Source organism: Thalassophryne amazonica, chromosome 6 (assembly GCF_902500255.1).
Source record: "Thalassophryne amazonica chromosome 6, fThaAma1.1, whole genome shotgun sequence".
Classification (NCBI taxonomy): Eukaryota; Metazoa; Chordata; class Actinopteri; order Batrachoidiformes; family Batrachoididae; genus Thalassophryne; species Thalassophryne amazonica.
In genome coordinates, this window is record NC_047108.1 from 108,538,206 (window position 1) to 108,565,824 (window position 27,619).

At 41.9% G+C, this 27,619-nt stretch overlaps 1 protein-coding gene across 1 annotated transcript in view; it reads right to left on the reverse strand.

Annotated features, from left to right (window-relative positions):
- Nucleotides 1–416: 416 nt before the first annotated feature.
- Nucleotides 417–27,619, reverse strand: part of si:dkey-16n15.6 (organic solute transporter subunit alpha) — a 58,201-nt gene continuing 30,998 nt past the window's right edge. The window contains 5 exon segments of the mRNA XM_034173114.1: nucleotides 417–969; nucleotides 971–1,008; nucleotides 1,586–1,827; nucleotides 2,040–2,100; nucleotides 2,103–2,161. Coding sequence (XP_034029005.1) covers nucleotides 592–969; nucleotides 971–1,008; nucleotides 1,586–1,827; nucleotides 2,040–2,100; nucleotides 2,103–2,161 — 778 coding nt within the window. The 3' untranslated portion in view covers nucleotides 417–591.

Below are 27,619 nucleotides of genomic sequence, written 5' to 3' on the forward strand. Positions count from 1 at the left end.
TCCACATCCAGTTTCTCACTGATGCAAAGCAATCTTCTAAAGATTTTATGTGAACAAGATATCAGTAGTATCAGCAGTTTTTTTGGCTCCGAGCAGAGGGTCATGCTATGAGTCTGGTCTGCTTGAGCTTTCTTCTCAAGTCATCAGAGGGAGTTTTTTTCTTACCACTGTCGCCTGTGTTCTTGCTCTGGGGGTTAGAAGGTAGATCTTACTTGTGTTAAGTGCCTTGAGGCAACTTTGTTGTGATTTGGTGCTATATAAATGAAATAAACTGAATTGAATTGAAATGGTTTATCCTGTCAGATATGACATGACTCGTTTGACATATAGTCCGTGTGGGACCATATAATGTCCGTCAGACAGATATTGTCCAATGAACATATACAAGTGGAATAACTGGGTTTAGGAACTGGATCGATGGTACAGGCATGTGCTCTCTGAGTGTCCTCAAAATAAAATACATGCCAAAAATATTAGGTCAGTTCCTGAAGGTCTTTGAGAGACCAAACACTGGCTTTACATCATTTATTCAAATGTTTACATCAAGGTTCTTCTATGCCTTGTTGAATCTTAGTCGTCTTCCATGGTGGGTCACACCACAGTGATGTCCTTACAACCCTGATCATTAACATCAGCCACCACTGTTATATGGTCCAGATTTACAGTAGGCTGTTCTGAAGATCTAGGACTCAACACTGGATCTGGCCTTCCTGGCAGCAGAGATAAAGGGAACCCACCCAGCGGTCCATGTTCTATCCTGCAGAGGACATCCTCACTGTCACTGCTGTGCCTGGTATTGGAGAAGCCAGGCCATGCCTCCTCTGATATCAAGCTGGGTTTGAGATGTCCACCATCAACTTCATCTGTTTGAACTCCCTTTTCCAGCTGCCAGTTGTTGCACTGCACCTCCTCCTCCAGCGATGAGCTTGGCTCCACCTTCCGGAAGGTGTGACGGGCATACAGGCCGATTGCAGAACATTTCCACAATCACACAGTAGTGGTAAATCACTAAGACAGAGACATATCAAAAGATCTTAACCAAGAATGTCCACGGGCAGCAAGCAACATTCATGATGACGTCTTCTGTCTGTGTGTGTGAAAACTATTTTCACTTTTTGTCAGTATTTAAAATCAGGGCCCACTTCTGAAAATCACGAGCCTCATTTAAAAAAGCCACATAGCTCAAGGGTGTTGATCATGTGGATGTGAGGGTGTGGTTCATGTGCTGAAGGTGTGGTGTCATGTGGCTGTGAGGGGTGTGGTCCATGTGGCTGAAGGTGTGGTTCATGCGGCTCAAGGTGTGTTTTTTTTTGTGTGTGTGTGTGATGCACTGAGCTTTTTGCACAATCATTTCCTATGTGTTTTTTTTTAACTACAAATGGCAAAATAAACTAATCTTGAATGTGGCTGTGAGGGGTGTGGTTTCATGTGGCTGAAGGTGTGGTTCATGTGGCTGTGAGGGGTTGTGGTTCATGTGGCTGAAGGTGTGGTCCATGTGGCTGTGAGGGGTGTGGTTCATGTGGCTGAGTGATGTAGTGGAACCAGTGCTCTCCTCAGTGTCTCTGTACGATGTGCTTTCACTTACACTGCGACCTGGTCAGCACAGAGAACGGTGGCATGCACGGGATGACCTCCATGGCGCCCATGGTCTCCAGGACCCCGCTCTGCAGGCCGCACAGCACCAGCACCAGGACGATGCAGATGAACTTTGCCCTCAGTCCGTGTCCGTGCAGAGCGCTCTTCGTGGCTTTGTAAAACAGAAGGTGGTCGTAGAAGGAGAGGAGAGTCGACATGCCTATAATACCGTTCACATACAGGTTTGGTTTCCTGAATCCACCTGCACAACAGAATCAAGTCTGTCAGCACTGTGACTGGAAATGGTGCAAAGCCTGATGTTCTCGAACCTGTGTGGGTCCCAGAGGATGTCAGTCAGTGAGGCTGGTACCCACTTCAAAAATAAAAACTAACAGTCAGGGAACCCGGACAGGATCCGAGACATTTCGCTTCAAAAGGTTGGGCCTTTGGAGTGAAAAGTGAACATTTGACTCACGTCTCCATAGTCGTACTGTTCATCTGTCCACAGGACCAGAGTGACAAAAATACGATACTTCGGACCACTGACAGCTGGAGCACAGCAGCCATCATCCATCCCCGGCTGCTGCTGATAACAACAGGAACAACGATGATGACGACAACAAAAACAACAGGAATAACAATGGCAAAAATGATGACAACATCAACAGGCGGAGCCATTACTCTGATCTTTCGATCAACAAAACAAGGCATAACTCAAACAGGGCTGTGAAATGAAAATTGTGAAATCCGAGGAAATTTGCAGGGGGTCTGGGGGCACAGGCTCCCAGAAGCTGGGGTCTCGGGCCCCGTGGGATCCCAGAAACCAAATAAATTTTTTATCTAATGATACATTTTCAGCATCTCCTGGAACAAAAATGAGTGCATATTTAAATGACCCTGTATTCAACCTTTCATTTGAACCGTCAATAATCATGTTGAAATAACAGAATATGACATGGAAGTAGGACCTGGAATGATTTTCTTTTAACTGTAAACCAAATTATGCATTAACTCAGAACAATTAAACTACATGAAATTCATGAAGACTGAAAAGACTGTTACAGCATTTCAAAAAACACAGCTATAGCTTTTAGAATATTTTGAAAATCAGGGTAAAATATCAATAACATACATTATAGTAAAAAAAGCCACATACGAGGTCTGTTAGAAAACTATCCGACCTTTTTATTTTTTAAAAAACTATATGGATTTGAATCATGTGCACTTGCATCAGCCAAGCCTGAACCTTCGTGCGCATGCGTGAGTTTTTTCACGCCTGTCGGTTGCGTCATTCGCCTGTGGGCAGGCTTTGAGTGAGCACTGGTCCACCCCACTTGTCGGATTTTCATTGTCAGGAAAATGGCTGAGCGATTGGAGCAGCGCTGAATCAAATTTTTCCAGAAACTGTGAGAGACAGCCAGGTGGAAACCATTCGGAAGATTCAGACGGCTTTCGGTGAGGATACTCTGGGCGTCACACAGATTAAGGAGCATTACAACCGGATTAAAGATGGCCCACAGTGGCGGAGGGCGCGCCGCGCTCCGAGCGGCCATCGACAGGCTGAAACGACCAGATCATTTCCAAAGTGAAGGCTGTGTTGATCCGGGATGTCGTCTGACTACCAGAGGAATTCGCGCGTCGGGACAGAGCCGCTCATGGCGCACAACAAAAAGCACGTCCGTGTTGGAAGTCTCACAGGACAAGTTGTGACATGCCCAGCTGTTACACAATTTCTTGGATACTCACTCGACTGAAAAGCCACTGAAAGCCGTCTGAATCTTCCGAATGGTTTAAAAACACGGACGTGCTTTTTGTTGTGCGCCATTAGCGGCTCCGTCCCGACGCGCAAATTCCTCCACACGTCTTTCATTACAAAATCTCCTATAACAGTGTAATGTGCCGCAAAAGTGCTGATGTACACCTCTTCTGCAATTTCTCTGGTAGTCAGACGACGTCCCGGATCAACACAGCCTTCACTTTGGAAATGATCTGGTCGTTTCAGCCTGTCAATGGCTGCTCGGAGCATGGAGCGCCCTGCGCCGCTGTGGGCCATCTTTAATCCGGTTGTAATAATCCTTAATCTATGTGACGCCCAGAGTATCTTCACCGAAAGCCGTCTTAATCTTCCGAATGGTTTCCACCTGGCTGTCTCTCACACTTTATGGAAAAATTTGATTCAGCGCTGCTCCAATCGCTCAGCCATTTTCCTGACAATGAAAATCCGACGAGGGGGGTGGACCAGTGCTCACTCAAAGCCTGCCCACAGGCGAATGACGCAACCGACAGGTGTGAAAAAACTCACGCATGCGCACGAAGGTTCAAGCTTGGCTGATGCAAGCGCACATGATTCAAATCCATATAGTTTTAAAAAAAAAATAAAAAGGTTTTCTAACAGACCTCGTATTCTTGTGTAAATTCATGTAAATCCACTCAACACCACAGTCTTTGTTTCCAATGAAAGAAAGTCTAGATTAATGAAAAAAGTCACAATCTTTTCTAAAATCCTGTTTGACCAGAACGTTTATTTTCCAGAGCGAGAAAAAATAGTACCATGTTGCCTGATGGCACAGTTCACTTTGCCCATTTCATCTGTGTTGATGAAGCCAACGACAATTCCATGGATTCTCGTCCTTAGACTTTTTCAAACCGTCTTTCTCGCCATCTTTTCTCTGTCCGACGTCGGTCCATGACAGAGACATGCAGCACAATTCTTCTTTTAAAAACTTTAGAGCTCTAAAGTTTTGCCCTGTCCACATGCTACGTTTATCTTAAGCTTCGTGCAGGAGACACACAGCGTCGCCGCTGATTTGTATCTGTAACACACAGATCAGTGTCCGCAGATTTATAAAACTTGCATGATGTCGTAAAAAAAAGAACTCTTTACGATAGACATTTTAAAAACACAGCGACGATTACAATTACAGAGTTAAACACTACCCCCCCCCCCCCCCATGATGAAATCCACGTAATTTTGCAGACCCGCTGAGTTTTCACAGCCCTGCTCAAAATTCTTGTTCCACACGGTGGCAACACTTATTCATGGACAACCACCTGTAGTTCGCTCTCCTTTTACAGCACAAGATTTCTTGGATTACTTTGAGAAGAAAATAGAAGACATTAAGTTAAACATATCCTGGCATGCCTTAATCCAGCCACTACACCCTACTATTGAGGTGGACGCCACTACTGAGGCATTACCTAGATTTACAGAATTTTATAGTATCTCACTAGGCGTGCTGATGAAACTCGTAACGTAAACAAAAAGCACAACCTGATTATTTGATCCTATACCAACAAAACCGTTTAAGGACCTGTGGCCCACTTTTGGGCCGACTGTGCTGGAAATGATTAATCTCTCATAGTTTTCTGGATTTGTTCCTAAATGTTTCATATCTCCAGTGAATAAACCATTACATAAGACACCTAATATTGACCCTAGTGTATTGAAAAACTATAGGTCGATATCAAATCTATCATTTGGTCTAAAATTCTTGAAAAAGTGTTTTCACGGCAGCTCGTGGACTATCGTACTGAAAATAATCTCTTTCAGCCACTGCAGTCTGCTTTTAGAAAATATCATTCCACAGAGACGGCTCTCACTTAAAGTGGTAAATGATCTTCTGCGAGCAATGGATTGACACCACTACGGTCTGATGCTGTTAGATCTCAGTGCTGCATTTGATACAGTGGATCATCATATTCTACTTGATAGGCTGGAAAATCATTTTGGGATTACGGGGAGTGCCCTTGCATGGTTGAAGTCATACTTGACCAGTCGTTCTAACTGTGCGTTGTACAGCAACACTACCTCTCATCTTAGTGACATGAAATTTGGGGTCCCATAGGGGTCCGTCTTAGGCGCCCTGCTGTTCTACCTTTATATAGCACCTCTTGGGCACATATTGCGGCGTTTTGGGATTACCTTTCATTGCTATGCTGGTGATACTCAGTTATACATGCCGATAACTGCTGTTAATCCCATCCACATAAAATCCTTAGAAGATTGCCTGCATCAGTGAAAAGCTGGATGTCGAGCAACTTCCTACTTTTAAACTGAAAAAGATTGAAATGATGGTTTTGGAGGAAAAAGATGGCGCCCGTGTTGGCAGTGCGTGACGGAGACGTGGATCCATGCCGGTGACCATACACTGTTTTCTGAACTCCTCCCCCCTGATGGTTCGTTCTTTAGCTTGCCCAACTCCACCGGCAGTGGCGTAGCCTCTGTGTTTAAATCTGAACTTCAGTGCCGTTTGTTCCAGCCTGCAACAAGTCACAGCAGCTTTGAGCTGCAGCTTTTTGAACTGAATCTATCATTTCCCATCCTTTGCGCCGTTGTTTATCGTCCACCGAAATATAACAAGGACTTTATAAATGAGTTTGCAGACTTTCTTTCAATCATATTTTATAATAAATACAATCATATTTTAATCTCTTGTGATTTCAATATATGTCTGTTGTGATTCCCATCCTCTGGTCAAGGACATTTTAAACCTGATTGAGTCCCTTAATTTTACCCCGTGTGTTCCTGGGGCCAACTCATGAAAGGGGCATATTTTAGATCTTGTGTTGTCTTATGGTTTATCTGTCTCTATTAAGGAAATCTGTGCAACTCTGAGTATTTCCGATCATCTACCTGTGCTATTCACTTTGACGCCTCCGTGTTCGGCGGATAAACCACCTGCTCCCCCAGTACCACCAGTGCGCTATGAACACATCAACTGCCACACAGTTGTCCTCTATTTTTAATTATTATTCTTTTTGTGCACACAAATCAAAAATCAAATTTATTCATTTATATAGTGCCAATGCACAATGGGGTCACCTCAAGGCACTTCACACAACACAACTTGAAAACAGAACAAAATGAAGTAAAAGATTAAAAAGCACAATAAAAGAATAAAAACATACAATAACATAAAATACTAACAATAAAACAGGGAAAAAAGATGGATCTTATTAAAAATCTCCCCAGAGTCCAACTGCCATATCTGCGCAGGGAGATCATTCCACAGAGCCGGGGCATGATAAAAAAAAGGCTCTGTGACCCCCAGACTTTTTATTCACCCTAGGGACACAAAGTAGTCCTTCACCCTGCAAACGCAGAGCCAGAGCCGGTACGCAGGGCTTAACCAAGTTAACAGCACCTTAAAATACAATCTCAGAGACAGGAAGCCAGTGAAGGGATGCCAGAATGGGCGTAATGTGATCCAACCTTCTACTTCATGTCAAAGGTCTGGCAGCAGCATTTTGAACCAATTGGAGACACCTAATGCTGGACTGCAGTAAACCAGAAAATAGAACTTTGCAGTAGTCCAACCTAGAAGAGACAAACGCATGAATCAGGGTCTCGGCATCAGCCATAGACAGGATGGGACGAATCTTTGTTGTATTTCACAGGTGGAAGAAAGCAGTCCTCGTAATATTGCTAATGTGGAGGTCAAAGGACAATGTAGGATCAAAAATTACACCAAGGTTCCTCACTTTGTCAGTGTGATGTATGACACACGAGCCAAGGCTAAGTGTTAACTGGTCAAATTAATGCAGATGTCTCGCTGGACCAAGAACCATCATTTCAGTCTTATCAGAGTTTAAATGTAGGAAGTTTCTAGACATCCAACTGCTCACTGATGCAAGGCAATGTTCTAAGGACTTTCTGTGGATGAGATTACCAGCAGTTATCAGCATGGAAAATGTGGTCTCAGTGCTGATGAGATTTTGTCTGTCTTTAACTCCACAAGCACAGATATCTTGGACCGTGTTGCTCCTCTTAGGCCAAGGTGCTCTATACCACGCTCACAGCTGTGGTTAAATGAATCAACACGCTCATATAGACGCGCCGAGAGAAAATGGAAAGAAGATCTTATTGTATCTCGACAAATTCTTCATGGCTGTATGTTTGCTTATCAGAAAGCTGCCAAAGCAACCTATTTCTCTCCTTTAGTCAGAAATAATAGCCATAAGCCTCAGGTTCTGTTCAGTGTCTTGAACTCTCTTATTAATTCCAGTGATTGTCTCCCCTCTTGTGCCAACATGTGCACAATGTAATGATCAGTTCAAGTCTTTGTCCTTCTCCCAACTTTCTGATGTAATCAATCATCTGCGTCCTACAAATTGTTCTTTAGACATCATTCCTCCTTGTTTCCTCAGAGAAGCTTTTGATTCAGTGGGAGACACCATTTTGTTGCTGGTTAACACCAATCTTACCTCTGGCTGTGTGGCTTTAGCTTTTAAGCATGCTGGTGTGAAACCTTTACTTAAAAAGAAAAATGGCGATCCTTCCATCCTTTCTAATTTTAGGCCTATATCTCAACTCCCCTTTTATATCTAAGGTGTTGAGAGAGCAGTCTACATCCAGTTGCAGTTGTTTTGAGTTTTTAATGATGTGATTTTAGCTGCTGACTCAGGTAGTCCTGCCATCTTGATGCTTTTAGACTTGTCAGCTGCCTTTGACACAGTGGACCACGCAATTCTGCTGTGTCATCTTGAGCAGTGTGTGGGCATTACAGATTCTGCTCTCATGTGGTTCAGTTCTTACCTCACAGAGTGGAGCTGGGCCACTTTTCTTCAGATGTAGCCCCACTGACGTGTGGAGTGCCTCAAGGCTCAATTCTTGGTCCTATTCTTTTCCTTTTGTACATGTTGTCTCTCAGCAGTATCTTTTGAAAATACCAAATATATTTCCATTGCTTTGCCGATGATGTCCAAATTTACCTGCCACTAAGGTCATTAGGCAATGACCCAATGCAGCCATTGTATTGTTTGAGTGAGATCACTTATTGGATGAGTGCTAACTTAATGAATCTTAATGAATCCAACGCAGGTTATCCTGTTTGGGGGAGCACTTTCACAGCCTGATCTGCTGATGTCCTGGGTCCCCTGGGTTCCAACATTCACTCCTGTGTCATCACAAGTAGACTAGATTATTGTTAACTCTCTGTACATAGGCTTGGACCAGACCTCTATAAACCCACTCCAGCTTATTCAGAACACTGCTGCTCATCTTCTTTCAGGAAAGAAAAGGTCTGACCACCATAAGCCAGTCTTGGCTACTCTTCACTGGCTTCCAGTCCGGTACCAGGTTGATTTTAAACTTCTTTTCATTGTTTTTAAAGACCTCAATGGCCTGACTCCAGTCTATCTATCGGAGCTTCTTATTCCTTACACCCCAACCAGAGCTTTAAGGTCATCTGACCAACTGTTGCTGGAGGTGCATAAAACCAGATTAAAGTTGAGAGGTGACATAGCCTTTGCAGCGGGTGCCCCAGACTCTGGAATAGTCTCATCTTTAAAGTAGACATGCATTGAAATAAATGCAGTCAGATTTTTGGACCAAAAAATGACATATTTACACATAAGATCCTTCTGAATGTAAAGTAAATCTGCAAGCCCAGATCTATCATTCAACAGAGAAATCTTCATTTAAAAATGAGAAATTTACAGCTAAAATTTAGCCCTCCGCAAAACTGTCATCACATCCGGGACACTGCCGAGACGTCAGGGAGAAGACCCTATCCCAGCATGCATTGCGCGTGCCAACTGTAATTTGTGGCTTTACGTCAGTTTGCATCTGTACCTTTTTCTTGTCTTATACGGAAGGATCTACTTTTTTAAAACTTCATATTGTCTTCCGGTACGCTTGGTGAGTACACATTTCTTTTCTTTGTGCTTGAAAATTATTTTTGGGGACTTTTTCATACGCCCGTTTGATTGAGTGGTGTCGCATTGAAAATCTACTGTCTTTCGCCTCCAGTGTTACCGTCGCGGGGTACGGCGGCGAGACCCGCCAAGAATCCAAGTCATTAAAAAGATATAAACCTCTCTCAGTGGCCACGGAGCTCTGCGGCTCCGATTACCGAGACGTGCGCGCTGCGGATTTTGCCGCAAGAAGTCTGTCCTTGGGAGCAACAGGTGTCACCGGCTGCTCCGCATCAAAACGGCGAGCGCAGTCTCTGGACTTGTGCTAAGTTGGCTGCACCTTCATTCATTAGACAGAGCCATGTCTGCGGCTGCACAGCAGACATAGGGGTGTGAGTGTCCCGCGGCGGAATTTAACGAGCGCATGCACTCGGTAAGCGCATCGGAGGCAGTGAGAGCAAGGCGTCGGGGAAGAACGGCGCCTGCTGTCGATGCCCCCACTGCAGCACGCAGAGCTGTATCTCGCATTCATTGCAGCTTCCTTTTGGATGTTGAAACCAGGATCATTACTAACAGATAAAATCAATTTCAATGCGGGATCGGACTGAAGGCGCGAGCACGTCGTTTTGTCCCTGACGTCATGGAAATGATCTGGATGTACAAACTTTTCACGGAGAGCTAAATTTTAGCTGCAAATTTGTCATTTTTAAACGAAGATTTCTCCACTGAATTACAAATCTGGGCTTACAGATTTACTTTACTGCATTCATAAGGGTCTTATAAATACACTCAACAAAAATATAAATGCAGCACTTTTGGTTTTGCTCCCATTTTGTATGAGATGAACTCAAAGATCTAAAACTTTTTCCACATACACAATATCACCATTTCCCTCAAATATTGTTCACAAACCAGTCTAAATCTGTGATAGTGAGCACTTCTCCTTTGCTGAGATAATCCATCCCACCTCACAGGTGTGCCAGATCAAGATGCTTATTAGACACCATGATTAGTGCACAGGTGTGCCTTAGACTGCCCACAATAAAAGGCCACTCTGAAAGGTGCAGTTTTATCACACAGCACAATGCCACAGATGTCGCAAGATTTGAGGGAGCGTGCAATTGGCATGCTGACAGCAGGAATGTCAACCAGAGCTGTTGCTCGTGTATTGAATGTTCATTTCTCTACCATAAGCCGTCTCCAAAGGCGTTTCAGAGAATTTGGCAGTACATCCAACCAGCCTCACAACCGCAGACCACGTGTAACCACACCAGCCCAGGACCTCCACATCCAGCATGTTCACCTCCAAGATCGTCTGAGACCAGCCACTCGGACAGCTGCTGAAACAATCGGTTTGCATAACCAAAGAATTTCTGCACAAACTGTCAGAAACCGTCTCAGGGAAGCTCATCTGCATGCTCGTCGTCCTCATCGGGGTCTCGACCTGACTCCAGTTCGTCGTCGTAACCGACTTGAGTGGGCAAACGCTCACATTCGCTGGTGTTTGGCACATTGGAGAGGTGTTCTCTTCACGGATGATGCGAAGGAGATGTGTTGCACTGCATGAGGCAAATGGTGGTCACACCAGATACTGACTGGTATCCCCCCCCAATAAAACAAACTGCACCTTTCAGAGTGGCCTTTTATTGTGGGCAGTCTAAGGCACACCTGTGCACTAATCATGGTGTCTAATCAGCATCTTGATATGGCACACCTGTTAGGTGGGATGGATTATCTCAGCAAAGGAGAAGTGCTCACTATCACAGATTTAGACTGGTTTGTGAACAATATTTGAGGGAAATGGTGATATTGTGTATGTGGAAAAAGTTTTAGATCTTTGAGTTCATCTCATACAAAATGGGAGCAAAACCAAAAGTGTTGTGTTTATATTTTTGTTGAGTGCACATATCAGCTATTTCTTTCTGAAATCTGACATTTATTTCAATGCAGGTCTACTTTAATATTAGATCATCCCTGTCCCGAAAGACTTTTAGAGCCTCTTTTAAAACCTATTTCTCTTCTCTGGTGTTTCCAAAATGAGCGATTACATCTCTGATTCACCTTATTATTCCTTCTGTGTTTTCTGCTGCTTAATGCTGCTTAATGCTGACAAATTTTACCTTATTTGTAGTCTTTCGGTAGCACGTCCAAGCAGAGGGTCACCCCTTTGAGTCTGGTCTGCTTGAAGTTTCTTCCTCAATATCTTCAGAGAAAGTTTTTCCTTACGACTGTTGCCCGTGTGCTTGCTCTAAGGGTTGGTAAGGTGAGACCTCACTAATGCGTTTCACCTGAGATGGCATGGTTGTGATTTGGCGCTATGTAAATAAAATTTAATTAATTTACAATAAATCAAATTAAATTATTTCCTACTACTTTTTACTCTTTATTTTACTTTGCCTTTTATCTGTTTTATTGCCTGTTGTAATTTTATTGTTATTTTTAATTCATTTATTTATGATTCGGGGTTGGTGCCCATTTTTTAATTATGTACAGCACTTTGGTCGAATGCTGTCGTTTTAAACGTGCATAAAAGTTGAGTTCAGGTGGTTCTTGGTCCAGTGAGACATCGGCATCAATTTGATCAGCTAACGCTTAGCCTAGGCTTGTGTGTCATACATCACACTGACAAAGTGGGGAACCTTGGGGTAATTCTTGATCCTTCCTTGTCATTTGGCCTCCACATTAATTTCAGTTCAATTTCAATTTATTTTCATTTATATAGCGCCAAATCACAACAGAGTTGCCTCAAAGAGCTTCACACAAGTAAGGTCTAACCTTACCAACCCCCAGAGCAACAGCGGTAAGGAAAAACTCCCTCTGAGGAAGAAACCTCAAGCAGACCAGACTCAAAGGGGTGACCCTCTGCTTGGGCCATGCTACAAACATAAATTACAGAACAATTCACAGAACAATTCACGGACGAATATACAAGAAATGCTATTGGCGTACAGGACAGGAGGATCGCCAACACAAATACAAATCCCATGTCTCGATGGAGCTACACCTTAAACAGAGAGAAAAAACAGAATCAGACATCAGAAAGACAAAAAATACTGTATAATTTGCCAGCATTAAACAACAAGAAAAACAGAGAAATACTAGGTGATCGCCGGCTACTAGCCCTAAACTTCACTAAAAGACCCAGAATTTAGGTAAAGTTGAGGCTGCAGCCCGCTCCAATTACTAATAAATGAATTAAACGAGTAAAAAGCGTAAAACATAACTGTGCCAGTATGCTAGCCATATGAAAGGGAAAATAAGTGCGTCTTAAGTCTGGACTTGAAAATCTCCACAGAATCTGACTGTTTTATTGACGCAGGGAGATCATTCCACAGAGCGGGCATGATAAGAGAAAGCTCTGTGACCCGCAGACTTCTTATTCACCCTAGGGACACAAAGTAGTCCTGCACCCTGAGAACGTAAAGCCCGGGCCGGTACATAAGGTTTAATTAGGTCAGTTAGGTAGGGAGGTGCCAGTCCATGAATAATTTTATAGGTTAGTAGCAGAACCTTAAAATCTGATCTCACTGGGACAGGAAGCAAGTGAAGAGACGCCAAAATGGGTGTAATGTGGTTGTACTTTCTGCTTCGTGTCAAAGGTCTGGCTGCAGCATTCTGAGCCAATTGGAGACCCCTAATGCTAGACTGCGGTAAACCAGAAAATAGAACATTGCAGTAGTCCAATTTAGAAGAGATGAATGCATGGATCAGGGTCTCAGCATCAGCCACAGACAGGATGGGACGAATCTTCGCTATATTTCGCAGGTGGAAGAAAGCAGTCATGGTAATATTTCTAATGTGGAGGCCAAAGGACAACGAAGGATCAAAAATTACCCCAAGCTTCCTCACTTTGTCAGTGTGATGTATAACACACGAGCCGAGGCTGAGCGTTAACTGGTCGATTGATGCCAATGTCTCACTGGACCAAGAACCATCATTTCAGTCTTATCAGAGTTTAAAAGTAGGAAGTAACTGGTGGTTACGCTCTTGCTTGCCTCTACTGGTGGTTGGCTCTCACTGCGGTATTGTATCACTTCCTGTTCTGGAGCACAGCGGTGTTTTGCTGTATCTGTTAGCTGTTTAATCTGCGCAGTTAGATTGATCTAGTTATCTAGATAACGATTTGTTTCCCAGTGTAATCTTCACGTGCCTTAACTAAAGCACTCCTTCTGCTGAATCACCTCTAAATTATTTACACATTATTCACTTTGCGTGTTTTTAGGAATCCGCTAGCTTAGCGCAGCTACTAGCTCTTAGCCGATTTAGCATGGCGGCTTCTCCTGTCTCTCCCGCACTTTTCTGCTCTGGGTGTGAAATGTTTAGTTATTCCTCGGCCTCCTTTAGCAGTAATGGTACTTGTAATAAGTGTAGCTTATTCATAGCTTTGGAGGCCAGGCTGGGCGAATTGGAGACTCGACTCCGCACCGTGGAAAATTCTACAGCTAGCCAGGCCCCTGTAGTCGGTGCGGACCAAGGTAGCTTAGCCGCCGTTAGTTCCCCTCTGGCAGATCCCGAGCAGCCGGGAAAGCAGGCCGACTGGGTGACTGTGAGGAGGAAGTGTAGTTCTAAACAGAAGCCCCGTGTACACCGCCAACCCGTTCACATTTCTAACCGTTTTCCCCACTCGACGACACACCCGCCGAGGATCAAACTCTGGTTATTGGCGACTCTGTTTTGAGAAATGTGAAGTTAGCGACACCAGCAACCATAGTCAATTGTCTTCCGGGGGCCAGAGCAGGCGACATTGAAGGAAATTTGAAACTGCTGGCTAAGGCTAAGCGTAAATTTGGTAAGATTGTAATTCACGTCGGCAGTAATGACACCCGGTTACGCCAATCGGAGGTCACTAAAATTAACATTGAATCGGTGTGTAACTTTGCAAAAACAATGTCGGACTCTGTAGTTTTCTCTGGGCCCCTCCCCAATCGGACCGGGAGTGACATGTTTAGGGGCATGTTCTCCTTGAATTGCTGGCTGTCTGAGTGGTGTCCAAAAAATGAGGTGGGCTTCATAGATAATTGGCAAAGCTTCTGGGGAAAACCTGGTCTTGTTAGGAGAGACGGCATCCATCCAACTTTGGATGGAGCAGCTCTCATATCTAGAAATCTGGCCAATTTTCGTAAATCCTCCAAACCGTGACTATCCAGGGTTGGGACCAGGAAGCAGAGTTGTAGTCTTACACACCTCTCTGCAGCTTCTCTCCCCCTGCCATCCCCTCATTACCCCATCCCCGTAGAGACGGTGTGTGCTCCCACACAACCAATAACCAGCAAAAATCTATTTAAGCATAAAAATTCAAAAAGAAAAAATAATATAGCACCTTCAACTGCACCACAGACTAAAACAGTTAAATGTGGTCTATTAAACATTAGGTCTCTCTCTTCTAAGTCCCTGTTGGTAAATGATATAATAATTGATCAACATATTGATTTATTCTGCCTTACAGAAACCTGGTTACAGCAGGATGAATATGTTAGTTTAAATGAGTCAACACCCCCGAGTCACACTAACTGTCAGAATGCTCGTAGCACGGGCCGAGGCGGAGGATTAGCAGCAATCTTCCATTCCAGCTTATTAATTAATCAAAAACCCAGACAGAGCTTTAATTCATTTGAAAGCTTGACTCTTAGTCTTGTCCATCCAAATTGGAAGTCCCAAAAAACAGTTTTATTTGTTATTATCTATCGTCCACCTGGTCGTTACTGTGAGTTTCTCTGTGAATTTTCAGACCTTTTGTCTGACTTAGTGCTTAGCTCAGATAAGATAATTATAGTGGGCGATTTTAACATCCACACAGATGCTGAGAATGACAGCCTCAATACTGCATTTAATCTATTATTAGACTCTATTGGCTTTGCTCAAAATGTAAATGAGTCCACCCACCACTTTAATCATATCTTAGATCTTGTTCTGACTTATGGTATGGAAATAGAAGACTTAACAGTATTCTCTGAAAACTCCCTTCTGTCTGATCATTTCTTAATAACATTTACATTTACTCTGATGGACTACCCAGCAGTGGGGAATAAGTTTCATTACACTAGAAGTCTTTCAGAAAGCGCTGTAACTAGGTTTAAGGATATGATTCCTTCTTTATGTTCTCTAATGCCATATACCAACACAGTGCAGAGTAGCTACCTAAACTCTGTGAGATAGAGTATCTCGTCAATAGTTTTACATCCTCATTGAAGACAACTTTGGATGCTGTAGCTCCTCTGAAAAAGAGAGCTTTAAATCAGAAGTGCCTGACTCCGTGGTATAACTCACAAACTCCTAGCTTAAAGCAGATAACCCGTAAGTTGGAGAGGAAATGGCGTCTCACTAATTTAGAAGATCTTCACTTGGAAAAAGAGTCTGTTGCTCTATAAAAAAGCCCTCCATAAAGCTAGGACATCTTTCTACTCATCACTAATTGAAGAAAATAAGAACAACCCCAGGTTTCTTTTCAGCACTGTAGCCAGGCTGACAAAGAGTCAGAACTCTATTGAGCTGAGTATTCCATTAACTTTAACTAGTAATGACTTCATGACTTTCTTTGCTAACAAAATTTTAACTATTAGAGAAAAAATTATTCATAACCATCCCAAAGACGTATCGTTATCTTTGGCTGCTTTCAGTGATGCCGGTATTTGGTTAGACTCTTTCTCTCCGATTGTTCTGTCTGAGTTATTTTCATTAGTTACTTCATCCAAACCATCAACATGTCTATTAGACCCCATTCCTACCAGGCTGCTCAAGGAAGCCCTACCATTATTTAATGCTTCGATCTTAAATATGATCAATCTATCTTTGTTAGTTGGCTATGTACCACAGGCTTTTAAGGTGGCAGTAATTAAACCATTACTTAAAAAGCCATCACTTGACCCAGCTATATTAGCTAATTATAGGCCAATCTCCAACCTTCCTTTTCTCTCAAAAATTCTTGAAAGGGTAGTTGTAAAACAGCTAACTGATCATCTGCAGAGGAATGGTCTATTTGAAGAGTTTCAGTCAGGTTTTAGAATTCATCATAGTACAGAAACAGCATTAGTGAAGGTTACAAATGATCTTCTTATGGCCTCGGACAGTGGACTCATCTCTGTGCTTGTTCTGTTAGACCTCAGTGCTGCTTTTGATACTGTTGACCATAAAATTTTATTACAGAGATTAGAGCATGCCATAGGTATTAAAGGCACTGCGCTGCGGTGGTTTGAATCATATTTGTCTAATAGATTACAATTTGTTCATGTAAATGGGGAATCTTCTTCACAGACTAAAGTTAATTATGGAGTTCCACAAGGTTCTGTGCTAGGACCAATTTTATTCACTTTATACATGCTTCCCTTAGGCAGTATTATTAGACGGTATTGCTTAAATTTTCATTGTTACGCAGATGATACCCAGCTTTATCTATCCATGAAGCCAGAGGACACACACCAATTAGCTAAACTGCAGGATTGTCTTACAGACATAAAGACATGGATGACCTCTAATTTCCTGCTTTTAAACTCAGATAAAACTGAAGTTATTGTACTTGGCCCCACAAATCTTAGAAACATGGTGTCTAACCAGATCCTTACTCTGGATGGCATTACCCTGACCTCTAGTAATACTGTGAGAAATCTTGGAGTCATTTTTGATCAGGATATGTCATTCAAAGCGCATATTAAACAAATATGTAGGACTGCTTTTTTGCATTTACGCAATATCTCTAAAATTAGAAAGGTCTTGTCTCAGAGTGATGCTGAAAAACTAATTCATGCATTTATTTCCTCTAGGCTGGACTATTGTAATTCATTATTATCAGGTTGTCCTAAAAGTTCCCTAAAAAGCCTTCAGTTAATTCAAAATGCTGCAGCTAGAGTACTAACGGGGACTAGAAGGAGAGAGCATATCTCACCCATATTGGCCTCTCTTCATTGGCTTCCTGTTAATTCTAGAATAGAATTTAAAATTCTTCTTCTTACTTATAAGGTTTTGAATAATCAGGTCCCATCTTATCTTAGGGACCTCGTAGTACCATATCACCCCAATAGAGCGCTTCACTCTCAGACTGCAGGCTTACTTGTAGTTCCTAGGGTTTGTAAGAGTAGAATGGGAGGCAGAGCCTTCAGCTTTCAGGCTCCTCTCCTGTGGAACCAGCTCCCAATTCAGATCAGGGAGACAGACACCCTCTCTACTTTTAAGATTAGGCTTAAAACGTTCCTTTTTGCTAAAGCTTATAGTTAGGGCTGGATCAGGTGACCCTGAACCATCCCTTAGTTATGCTGCTATAGACGTAGACTGCTGGGGGGTTCCCATGATGCACTGTTTCTTTCTCTTTTTGCTCTATATGCACCACTCTGCATTTAATCATTAGTGATCGATCTCTGCTCCCCTCCACAGCATGTCTTTTTCCTGGTTCTCTCCCTCAGCCCCAACCAGTCCCAGCAGAAGACTGCCCCTCCCTGAGCCTGGTTCTGCTGGAGGTTTCTTCCTGTTAAAAGGGAGTTTTTCCTTCCCACTGTAGCCAAGTGCTTGCTCACAGGGGGTCGTTTTGACCGTTGGGGTTTTACATAATTATTGTATGGCCTTGCCTTACAATATAAAGTGCCTTGGGGCAACTGTTTGTTGTGATTTGGCGCTATATAAAAAAAAAATTGATTGAATGATTGATTGAAGTTTCTCGACATCCAACTTCTCACTGCTGAAAGGCAATCTTCTAAGGATTTTATGTGAACGAGATTACAACCCTGGCAATAATTATGGAATCACCGGCCTCGGAGGATGTTCATTCATTTGTTTAATTTTGTATAAAAAGGCAGATCACAGACATGACACAAAACTAAAGTCATTTCAAATGGCAACTTTCTGGCTTTAAGAAACACTATAAGAAATCAAGAAAAATAATTGTGGCAGTCAGTAACGGTTACTTTTTTAGACCAAGCAGAGGGAAAAAAATATGGACTCACTCAATTCTGAGGAATAAATTAGGGATTATTATCACCCAGTAAATTTTCAAATTTTCATCCCCAAAACTAACACCTGCATCAAATCAGATCTGCTCGTTAGTCTGCATGTAAAAAGGAGTGATCACACCTTGGAAAGCTGTTGCACCAAGTGGACTGACATGAATCATGGCTCCAACACGAGAGATGTCAATTGAAACAAAGGAGAGGATTATCAAACTCTTAAAAAAAGGGTAAATCATCACGCAATGTTGCAAAAGATGTTGATTGTTCACAGTCAGCTGTGTCTAAACTCTGGACCAAATGCAAACAGCATGGGAAGGTTGTTAAAGGCAAACATACTGGTAGACCAAGGAAGACATCAAAGCGTCAAGACAGAAAACTTACAGCAATATGTCTCAAAAATCGAAAGTGCACAACAAAACAAATGAGGAACGAATGGGAGGAAACTGGAGTCAACGTCTGTGACAGAACTGTAAGAAACCGCCTAAAGGAAATGGGATTTACATACAGAAAAGCTAAACGAAAGCCATCATTAACACCTAAACAGAAAAAAACAAGGTTACAATGGGCTAAGGAAAAGCAATCGTGGACTGTGGATGACTGGATGAAAGTCATATTCAGTGATGAATCTCGAATCTGCATTGGGCAAGGTGATGATGCTGGAACTTTTGTTTGGTGCCGTTCCAATGAGATTTATAAAGATGACAGCCTGAAGAGAACATGTAAATTTCCACAGTCATTAATGATATGGGGCTGCATGTCAGGTAAAGGCACTGGGGAGATGGCTGTCATTACATCATCAATAAATGCACAAGTTTACATTGATATTTTGGACACTTTTCTTATCCCATCAATTGAAAGGATGTTTGGGGATGATCAAATCATTTTTCAAGATGATAATGCATCTTGCCATAGAGCAAAAACTGTGAAAATATTCCTTGCAAAAAGACACATAGGGTCAATGTCATGGCCTGCAAATAGTCCGGATCCTAATCCAATTGAAAATCTTTGGTGGAAGTTGAAGAAAATGGTCCATGACAAGGCTCCAACCTGCAAAGCTGATCTGGCAACAGCAATCAGAGAAAGTTGGAGCCAGATCGATGAAGAGTACTGTTTGTCACTCATTAAGTCCATGCCTCAGAGACTGCAAGCTGTTATAAAAGCCAGAGGTGGTGCAACAAAATACTAGTGATGTGTTGGAGCGTTCTTTTGTTTTTCATGATTCCATAATTTTTTCCTCAGAATTGAGTGATTCCATATTTTTTCCCTCTGCTTGGTCTAAAAAAGTAATCGTTACTGACTGCCACAATTTTTTTTCCTGATTTCTTATAGTGTTTCTTAAAGCCAGAAAGTTGCCATTTGAAATGACTTTAGTTTTGTGTCATGTCTGTGATCTGCTTTTTTTTTATACAAAATTAAACAACTGAATGAACATCCTCCGAGGCCGGTGATTCCATAATTATTGCCAGGTGTTGTACCAGCCGTTATCGGCATGTATAACTGAGTATCATCTGCATAGCAGTGAAAGGTAATCCCAAAACACCGCAATATGTGCCCAAGGGGTGCTATATAAAGGGAGAAAAGCAGGGGGCCTAAGACAGACCCCTGTGGAACCCCAAATTTCATGTCACTAAGGTTAGAGGTAGTGTTACTGTACAAAACACAGTGAGAACGACTGGTCAAGTATGACGTCACCCATGCAAGGGCACTCCGAGTAATCCCACAATGATTTTCCAGCCTATCAAGTACAATATGATGATCCACTGTATCAAATGCAGCACTGAGATCTAACAGCAACAGATCCGTAGTGGTGTCCAAATCCATTGTAAGAAGATCATTCATGACTTTAGTGAGAGCCGTCTCTGTGGAATGATATTTTCTAAAAGCAGACTGCAGTGGTTCAGAGATTATTCCCAGTAAGATAGTCTACAAGCTGCCGTGACACCAGTTTTTCCAGAATTTTAGAGAAAAATGATAGATTTGATATCGGCCGATAGTTTTTCAATACACTAGGGTCAAGATTAGGTTTCTTAAGTAATGGTTTAATCACTGCAGATTTGAAACATTTAGGAACAGATCCAGACGTTAAAGAAAGATTAATAATTTCCAGCACAGTTAGCCCAAGAGTGGGCCACAGGTCCTTAAACAGTTTTGTATAGGATTGGTTTGGTATAGGAGCAAATAAACAGGTTGTGCTTTTTGTTGACGAGTTTTGTCAGCATGCCTAGTGAGATACTATCAAATTCTGCAAATCTAGGTACTATCTCAGTAGTGGCGCCCACCTCAATTGCAGGGTGTAGAATAGAATAAAATAGAAAGCCTTTATTGTCATTATACACAGCAAACACAGTCTGCATAGTACAACGAGATTAAAAAGATTAAAAAGTGCACGCAGTGCAATACCAGTGTAGTGGCTGGGTTAAGGCATGCTGGGATATGTTTAATCTAATGGCTTCTATTTTCTTCTGAAAGTAATCCAAGAAATCTTGTGCTGTAAAAGGAGAGCGAACTGCAGGTGGTTGTCCATGAATAAGTGTTGCCACCGTGTCGAACAAGAACTTTGAGTTATGCTTGTTTTTGTTGATCAAATCATAGTAGTAAGTCCGCTTTGTACCCAATAATGCATGCTTATAGTCTAAGATAGTATCACGCCACGCAACGTGGAATACTTCTAATTTTGAATGACGCCATTTCCATTCTAGACCTCTTGCTTTATGCTTGAGGTCACGCAGATAATCACTGAACCAAGGTGACTGTTATTTGGGGGAGCATGGTTTTAACACAGGTGGTGCAATCATGTCGAGCGTAGTTTTGAGCAGAGTTTAAACTGTCCACAAGTCTGTCTGCTGATTGGGTATTTGCCAGATATGAAGCTAAGACATCAGGCAGTCTAGCATCGAGTTCAGTCTTAGTTGAGGAGTTGATGCATCGCCGTAATGATATATAAGGTTGTTGTTCCACTAAACACGGCAGCAAAACTGTAAACTTAAATGAGTGATCAGACACCACTGATGTAAGAGGCATGATGTCAATATTCGTGACAGAAATACCATGTACGAGAACCAAATCCAGGGTATTTCCACTAATGTGCGCCGAATCCCGAATGCATTGCCAAAATCCTAATGCATCCACAATTTCCATAAATGATTTGCAGAGGGGATCAGAAGACTTATTTATATGAATGTTAAAGTCACCAATGATCAGAAGGTTATCTACACTAGTTGACAAGTTAGAGATGAACGCACCAAATTCATCTAAGAATTTAGAATATGGGCCAGGAGGCCTATATACAGTATATATATTACATATACTAAATGTATATGCTGGTGGGCAGGCCTCATTTAAGGGGAGGACAGCTGTAGGTTTAAGACAGTTTTCACATAACCCAATCATATCTAAGTGATGATCAATAATTAGATCATTGATCAACAATGATTTTGAGAACAGTGATCTTATGTTAATGAGACCCAGTCTAAGGACCTCAGTGGGGTTGACAGTTCAACTGTTTGGGTTTAGGGGTGGTTCCAGAGTAGCATATATAAGATGCCTAGAAGTAGGTTTAGGTTTGAGACATTCCACACGCGTTGTAGGTAGCAGACACGAAATCTTTGCTATTTCTGGAACAACCACTGGGCCATCCTCAATTTCAACATCATCCAAAATAGTAATGGGTATTAAGTTTGGAAAGCATATCCCCCTATGATTTTTATGGACATGACTACGGAAGCAGGCTACAATCTCAACTTGTTGAAATTCCCTCCCTGGCAAACTGCACTATCACCATAGTGGATTTTCTGCACTAAATTCCCCGCTAAGCTAATGGATTCCACACCCACATTTGTCGTAAGCCTTGCAGGGTCTCTAATCACCTGCTCCGTGGCCTGCTGTAGATTCCTAATGTTACCCTCCCTGTAGAGCTCTATGTTTGCAGACAAGATGGCGGCGCCTTCCCCAGTAGGGTGGAGGCCGTCCGGTCTCAGCAATCCACGGTGGCCCCAGAATGAAGGCCAGTTATCAATAAAGCTAAAGCCTTGCTGTCTACAAAACTGCGCCAGCCACCTATTTAATGATGTCTGCCTGCTAAACGCCTCATCAGTACCCCGGGAGGGGAGGGGACCAGAGACTATTAATCAATGCCGACACATCTTTCTGGCAAGGTCACAAGTCCTCTCTATGTCCATTTTTGTGACCTCTGAGTGCTTCATCCTGATATCATTGGTGCCAATGTGAATAACTATGTGACTATATCTCATGTCATGTTCCTTCGTCTGTCTTCCCTTCTGCAGTGTTAGCACCCTAAGATGAGATGCAATGTTGGGAGCTCTGGCCCCAGGAATATATTTAACGTCAGCCGGCGTCTGTAACCTGACTTTGCGGGTGATAGAATCCGCTATCACTAAAGTCCGATGTTTCGGCCTGGAGTCAGGAGTGGAAGTCACTTGTGGGCTCAGAGAATTCACATCAGGCAAATCCAAGGGGGAGAACCGATTCACAGTTCGCAGTGGCGAGTGTGACTGGGGTGCCACAACCGGGCACCAAGCCCTACGGGGCTTCCTCCACAGCCAGCGTTTCTGAGCTGATGCTAATGGGCTCGCTAGCCGGCCCAACACTAACCTCATCTGGAGTGCCCGTAACATCTAACTCCACTGAGCTAAGAAGCTGCTCTAACTTACGGACACGGCTCTCTAAGAGAGCCACCCTATCTTCCAACATCACGCAGGATTTACAGAGGGTGTAAAGTAGAATTAGTAGTGTACTTTGTGCACTAAGAAATTCAAGAATGTTGCCAAGCAAACACGAGCCAACACTAATGGATAAGCTAACCACTCCTCAGGCTCACACAGACACAAATAAATGAATTAAAATTCACAGCAGTTACACTGAAAAACTAACAGAAGTATGAAACAGGTAAAAAAAAGAAAAAAAGCAGCAGCTATAAAATACACTAAACCGTTAATTAACTAACAGGAGTGTAAAAAAATGAAATGAAAAAATGATGACGGGGGTCCAAAATAGATAATGCAAGCTAACCGCTAGCAAAAATGCTAGCCGCTCCTAAGATTTTACACAGGAGTAAAATAATTACTTAAAATTCACAGAAGTTCGGCTGAAAAAAGAACAGCAGTATTAAACGGGTAGAAAAGAAACAGTTATAAAAGTAAAAAGTAACAACAGGGAGGGACGGGGTGGACCTCGCTAGCGAAAGCTAACTGCTAGCGATTCACAACAGGACTGTTGTTAAATAACGTTCAGAGTAGATACAATTAATAACCAGAAGAGTGCTAAACAGAAATAAAAGAAGCATATACAACCGTGTGAAGTTCAGAGTGGCGTCACAGCAATAAACAATCCGTCCATTAGAAATATTACGAGGACTGCTTTCTTGCACCTGTGAAATATAGCGAAGATTTGTCCAATCCTGTCTATGGCTGATGCTGAGACCCTGATTCATGTGTTTGTCTCTTCTAGACTGGACTACTGCAATGTTCTATTTTCTGGTTTACTGCAGCACAGCATTAGGGGTCTCCAAGTGGTTCAAAATGCTACCGCCAGACTTTTGGCAGGAAGCAGAAAGTTTTATCACATTACACCCATTTTGGCGTCTCTTCACTGGCTTCTTGTCCCTGTGAGATCAGAATTTAAGGTTCTGCTACTAACCTATAAAATTGTTCATGGACTGGCACCTGGCAGGACTACTTTGTGTCCCTAGGGTGAATAAAAACGCTGCGGGTCACAGAGATTTTTCTTATCGTGCCCCTGTTCTGGGGAATGATCTCCTTGAGTCAATAAAACAGATTCTGTAGAGACTTTCAAATCCAGACTTAAGACGCACTCACTTATTTTCCCTTTTGTATGTCCTACCATACTGGTATAGTATGTTACTCTGCTTTTAACTCTTTTAAATTCATTTTATTAGTAAATGGAGCGGGCCGCGGCCTCAACTTGATCTAAAGTCTGAGTCTTTCAGTGAAGCCTAGGGCGAGTGGCCGACGATCAACTTAGTATTTCTTCTGTTTTTCTTGTTGCTTAATGCTGACAAATTATACTGTATTTGTTATCTTTCTGATGTCTGTTTTTTTTTTTCCTCACTGTTTGAGGTGCAGCTCCATCCAGAGATCGGTGTGGTGTGTAACGCTCCTGTCCTGTGCACCGACAACATTTCTTGTATATTCTTTTTGTAATTTGTGGCTGTAGCATGGCCCAAGCAGAGGGTCACCCCTTTGAGTCTGGTCTGCTTGAGGTTTCTTCCTCAGAGGGAGTTTTTCCTTACCACTGTTGCGCTCGGGCTTAGTAAGTTTAGACCTTATTTGTGTGAAGCACCTTGCGGCAACTTTGTTGTGATTGGCACAACATGAATTAAATAAATTAAACTGAACAACAATAACGAAAACAATGACAAAAACAACAGGAATAACAATGGCAAAAATGATGACAACATCAACAATGACAGCAGCAATGACAGGAACAACAATAAATTATAACAGTGACAAAAACAGGAATAACAGGAACCACAATGATGACAACAAAAACAACAGAAATAAGGATGATGACAACACCACCAACAACAAACAATGAAAACACCATGAATTTCAACAACAGGACTAATGACAATGTAAACAATGGTTAAAAATAACAGCAATGACAACAACAGGAATAATAATGGCAAAAATTATGACAACATCAACAGCAATGAGAGGAACAATAAAAATAAAAACAACAGCGACAGAAAATGTCATAAGACGATGACAACGACAACAATGATAGTGACAACGATTATGAATAACAACGGCAAAAATGATGACAGCAACAATGGTAAGAGCTACAATAATGGCAATGACGACAGTAACATAAACAACAATAACAACAAATGACAGCAAAATGAACAAAAGGATTATGAAATATCTCAAAACTTAGGGCGAATACTGCCATGAACACTACTTGCCAAAACAAATATTCCAAATAAATAATCCGTGCCAATAACATTTAAGCTGCATGAAATTTAATAAAAGCAAACCAATTTTCAGACATCTTTTATATATATATATATATATATATATATATATATATATATATATATATATATATATATTACTCTGGAACAAAGACAACAGACTGTGTTCGACGTTAAAGAGCAAACAGGAAACGATTGCTGTTCACAATAATTCCAATTAAAAATAATCCAGAAGCAACCTGAGCTGCTTCTGGCATTTTTACATAAAACAAACAACTTCAACGCCTATAAACCCAAAGAATATATTCACGAGAGTTTTAGGCACAATATACAAAGAGTTTGATGCTGTTGTCCATGTGGAGCCTGATCAGAGTGTCTCAAATGCATTTCTCCTGTCGTGAACTTTTGCGGTACCCATAATGCACTGCGGAGACAGCATGTCCACACTAAAACCTTTTAAATTAGGGCAATACTTTAAAACTAAAACATATAGCTGGTATAAAACTTCAGACATGACGTTAATTTAAATAACTTGTCCAAAATTAGTTTGGTAAAAATTTTAACCAAAAGTTAAAACTGTATGCCTCTGAATGACTTGGGTGATATTGCCAGCTCGTTAGTAGGGTGTCAAGAGAAATGATTTTTTTCTGCTCTCATTTTGGTGCTCTTCTATGACCAGTTCTCCTCTAACTGCAGACAATAGAGCGGTTTCAGAAGAAACCGCTCTATTGTCTGTTTGTATAGGACAGAACTGTACATCTACGACAAAACATTTAACAGGTAGGCTCTAAAATCTTAGATTTCTGACTTTAAAAATGTTCAACTGTTAAAGCTTAATTCAGTAAGCTTGCAATATGTTAGCGGTCTAAAAATTATCAGACCAAAATTTATTGGAAGATAATTGGTCCGATGCTGGTTTTCAGAGTTATCTGAAAAGATAATCCGATAACGAAAACATTAGCTTCGATAATTAGCGGTTAGCAGAATTGTGCCCACCACTGAAAGAGGGTAACATGAGCTCAGGAATGGAGGTTAATCAAATCAGAGAAAGAGGGTAACATGAGCCCAGGAAGGGAGGTTAATTGAACCAGAATAAGAGGAAGAACTCGAGCCCAGGAATGGAGGTTAATCAAACCAGAATAAGAGGGCAAACTCAAGCCCAGGAATGGAGGTTAATCAAACCAGAGAAAGAGAGTAACATGAGCCCAGGAAGGGAGGTTAATCAAACCAGAGAAAGAGGATGACACAAGCCCAGTAACGGAGGATAATCAAACCAGAAAAAGAGGATAACGAGTCCAGAAAGGGAGGTTAATTGAACCAGAGAAAGAAGGTACCATAAGTCCAGGAAGGGAGGTTAATCAAACCAGAGAAAAAGGGTAACACAAGCCCAGAATGGGAGGTTAATCAAACCAGAGAAAGAGGGTAATGAGTTCAGAAAGGGAGGTTAATCAAACCAGAGAAAGAGGGTAACGAGTCCAGGAAAGAAGGTTAATCAAACCAGAGAAAGAGGGTAATACAGTAGTGTTCAGAATAACAGTAGTGCTATGTAGTAGGTACCAGTAGATTCTCACAAATCCAACAAGACCAAGCATTCATGATATGCACACTCTTAAGGCTATGAAATTGGGCTATTAGTAAAAAAAAAAGTAGAAATAATGTTCACAATAATAGTAGCATCTGCTGTTGACGCTACAAACTCGAAATTATTATGTTCAAACTGCTTTTTTAGCAATCCTGTGAATCACTAAACTAGTATTTAGTTGTATAACCACAGCTTTTCATGATTTCTTCACATCTGCGAGGCATTAATTTTGTTGGTTCGGAACCAAGATTTTGCCCATTTACTAGTGTGCTTGGGGTCATTGTCTTGTTGAAACACCCATTTCAAGGGCATGTCCTCTTCAGCATAAGGCAACATGACCTCTTCAAGTATTTTGACATATCTAAACTGATCCATGATACCTGGTATGCGATATATAGGCCCAACACCATAGTAGGAGAAACATGCCCATATCATGATGCTTGCACCACCATGCTTCACTGTCTTCACTGTGAACTGTGGCTTGAATTCAGAGTTTGGAGGTCGTCTCACAAACTCTGCAGCCCTTGGACCCAAAAAGAACAATTTTACTCTCATCTGTCCACAAAATATTCCTCCATTTCTCTTTAGGCCAGTTGATGTGTTCTTTGGCAAATTGTAACCTCTTCTGCACATCTTATTTAACAGAGGGACTTTGTGGGGGATTCTTGGAAATAAATTAGCTTCACACAGGCGTCTTCTAACTGTCACAGCACTTACAGGTAACTCCAGACTGTCTTTGATCATCCTGGAGCTGATCAATGGGTGAGCCTTTGCCATTCTGGTTATTCTTCTATCCATTTTGATGGTTGTTTTCCATTTTCTTCCAGGCGCGTCTGGTTTTTTTCGGCCATTTTAAAGCATTGGAGATCATTGAGAATCTACTGAATCTACTGGTACCTTGTTTCCCATGTAACAATAAGAAATATACTCAAAACCTGGATTAAT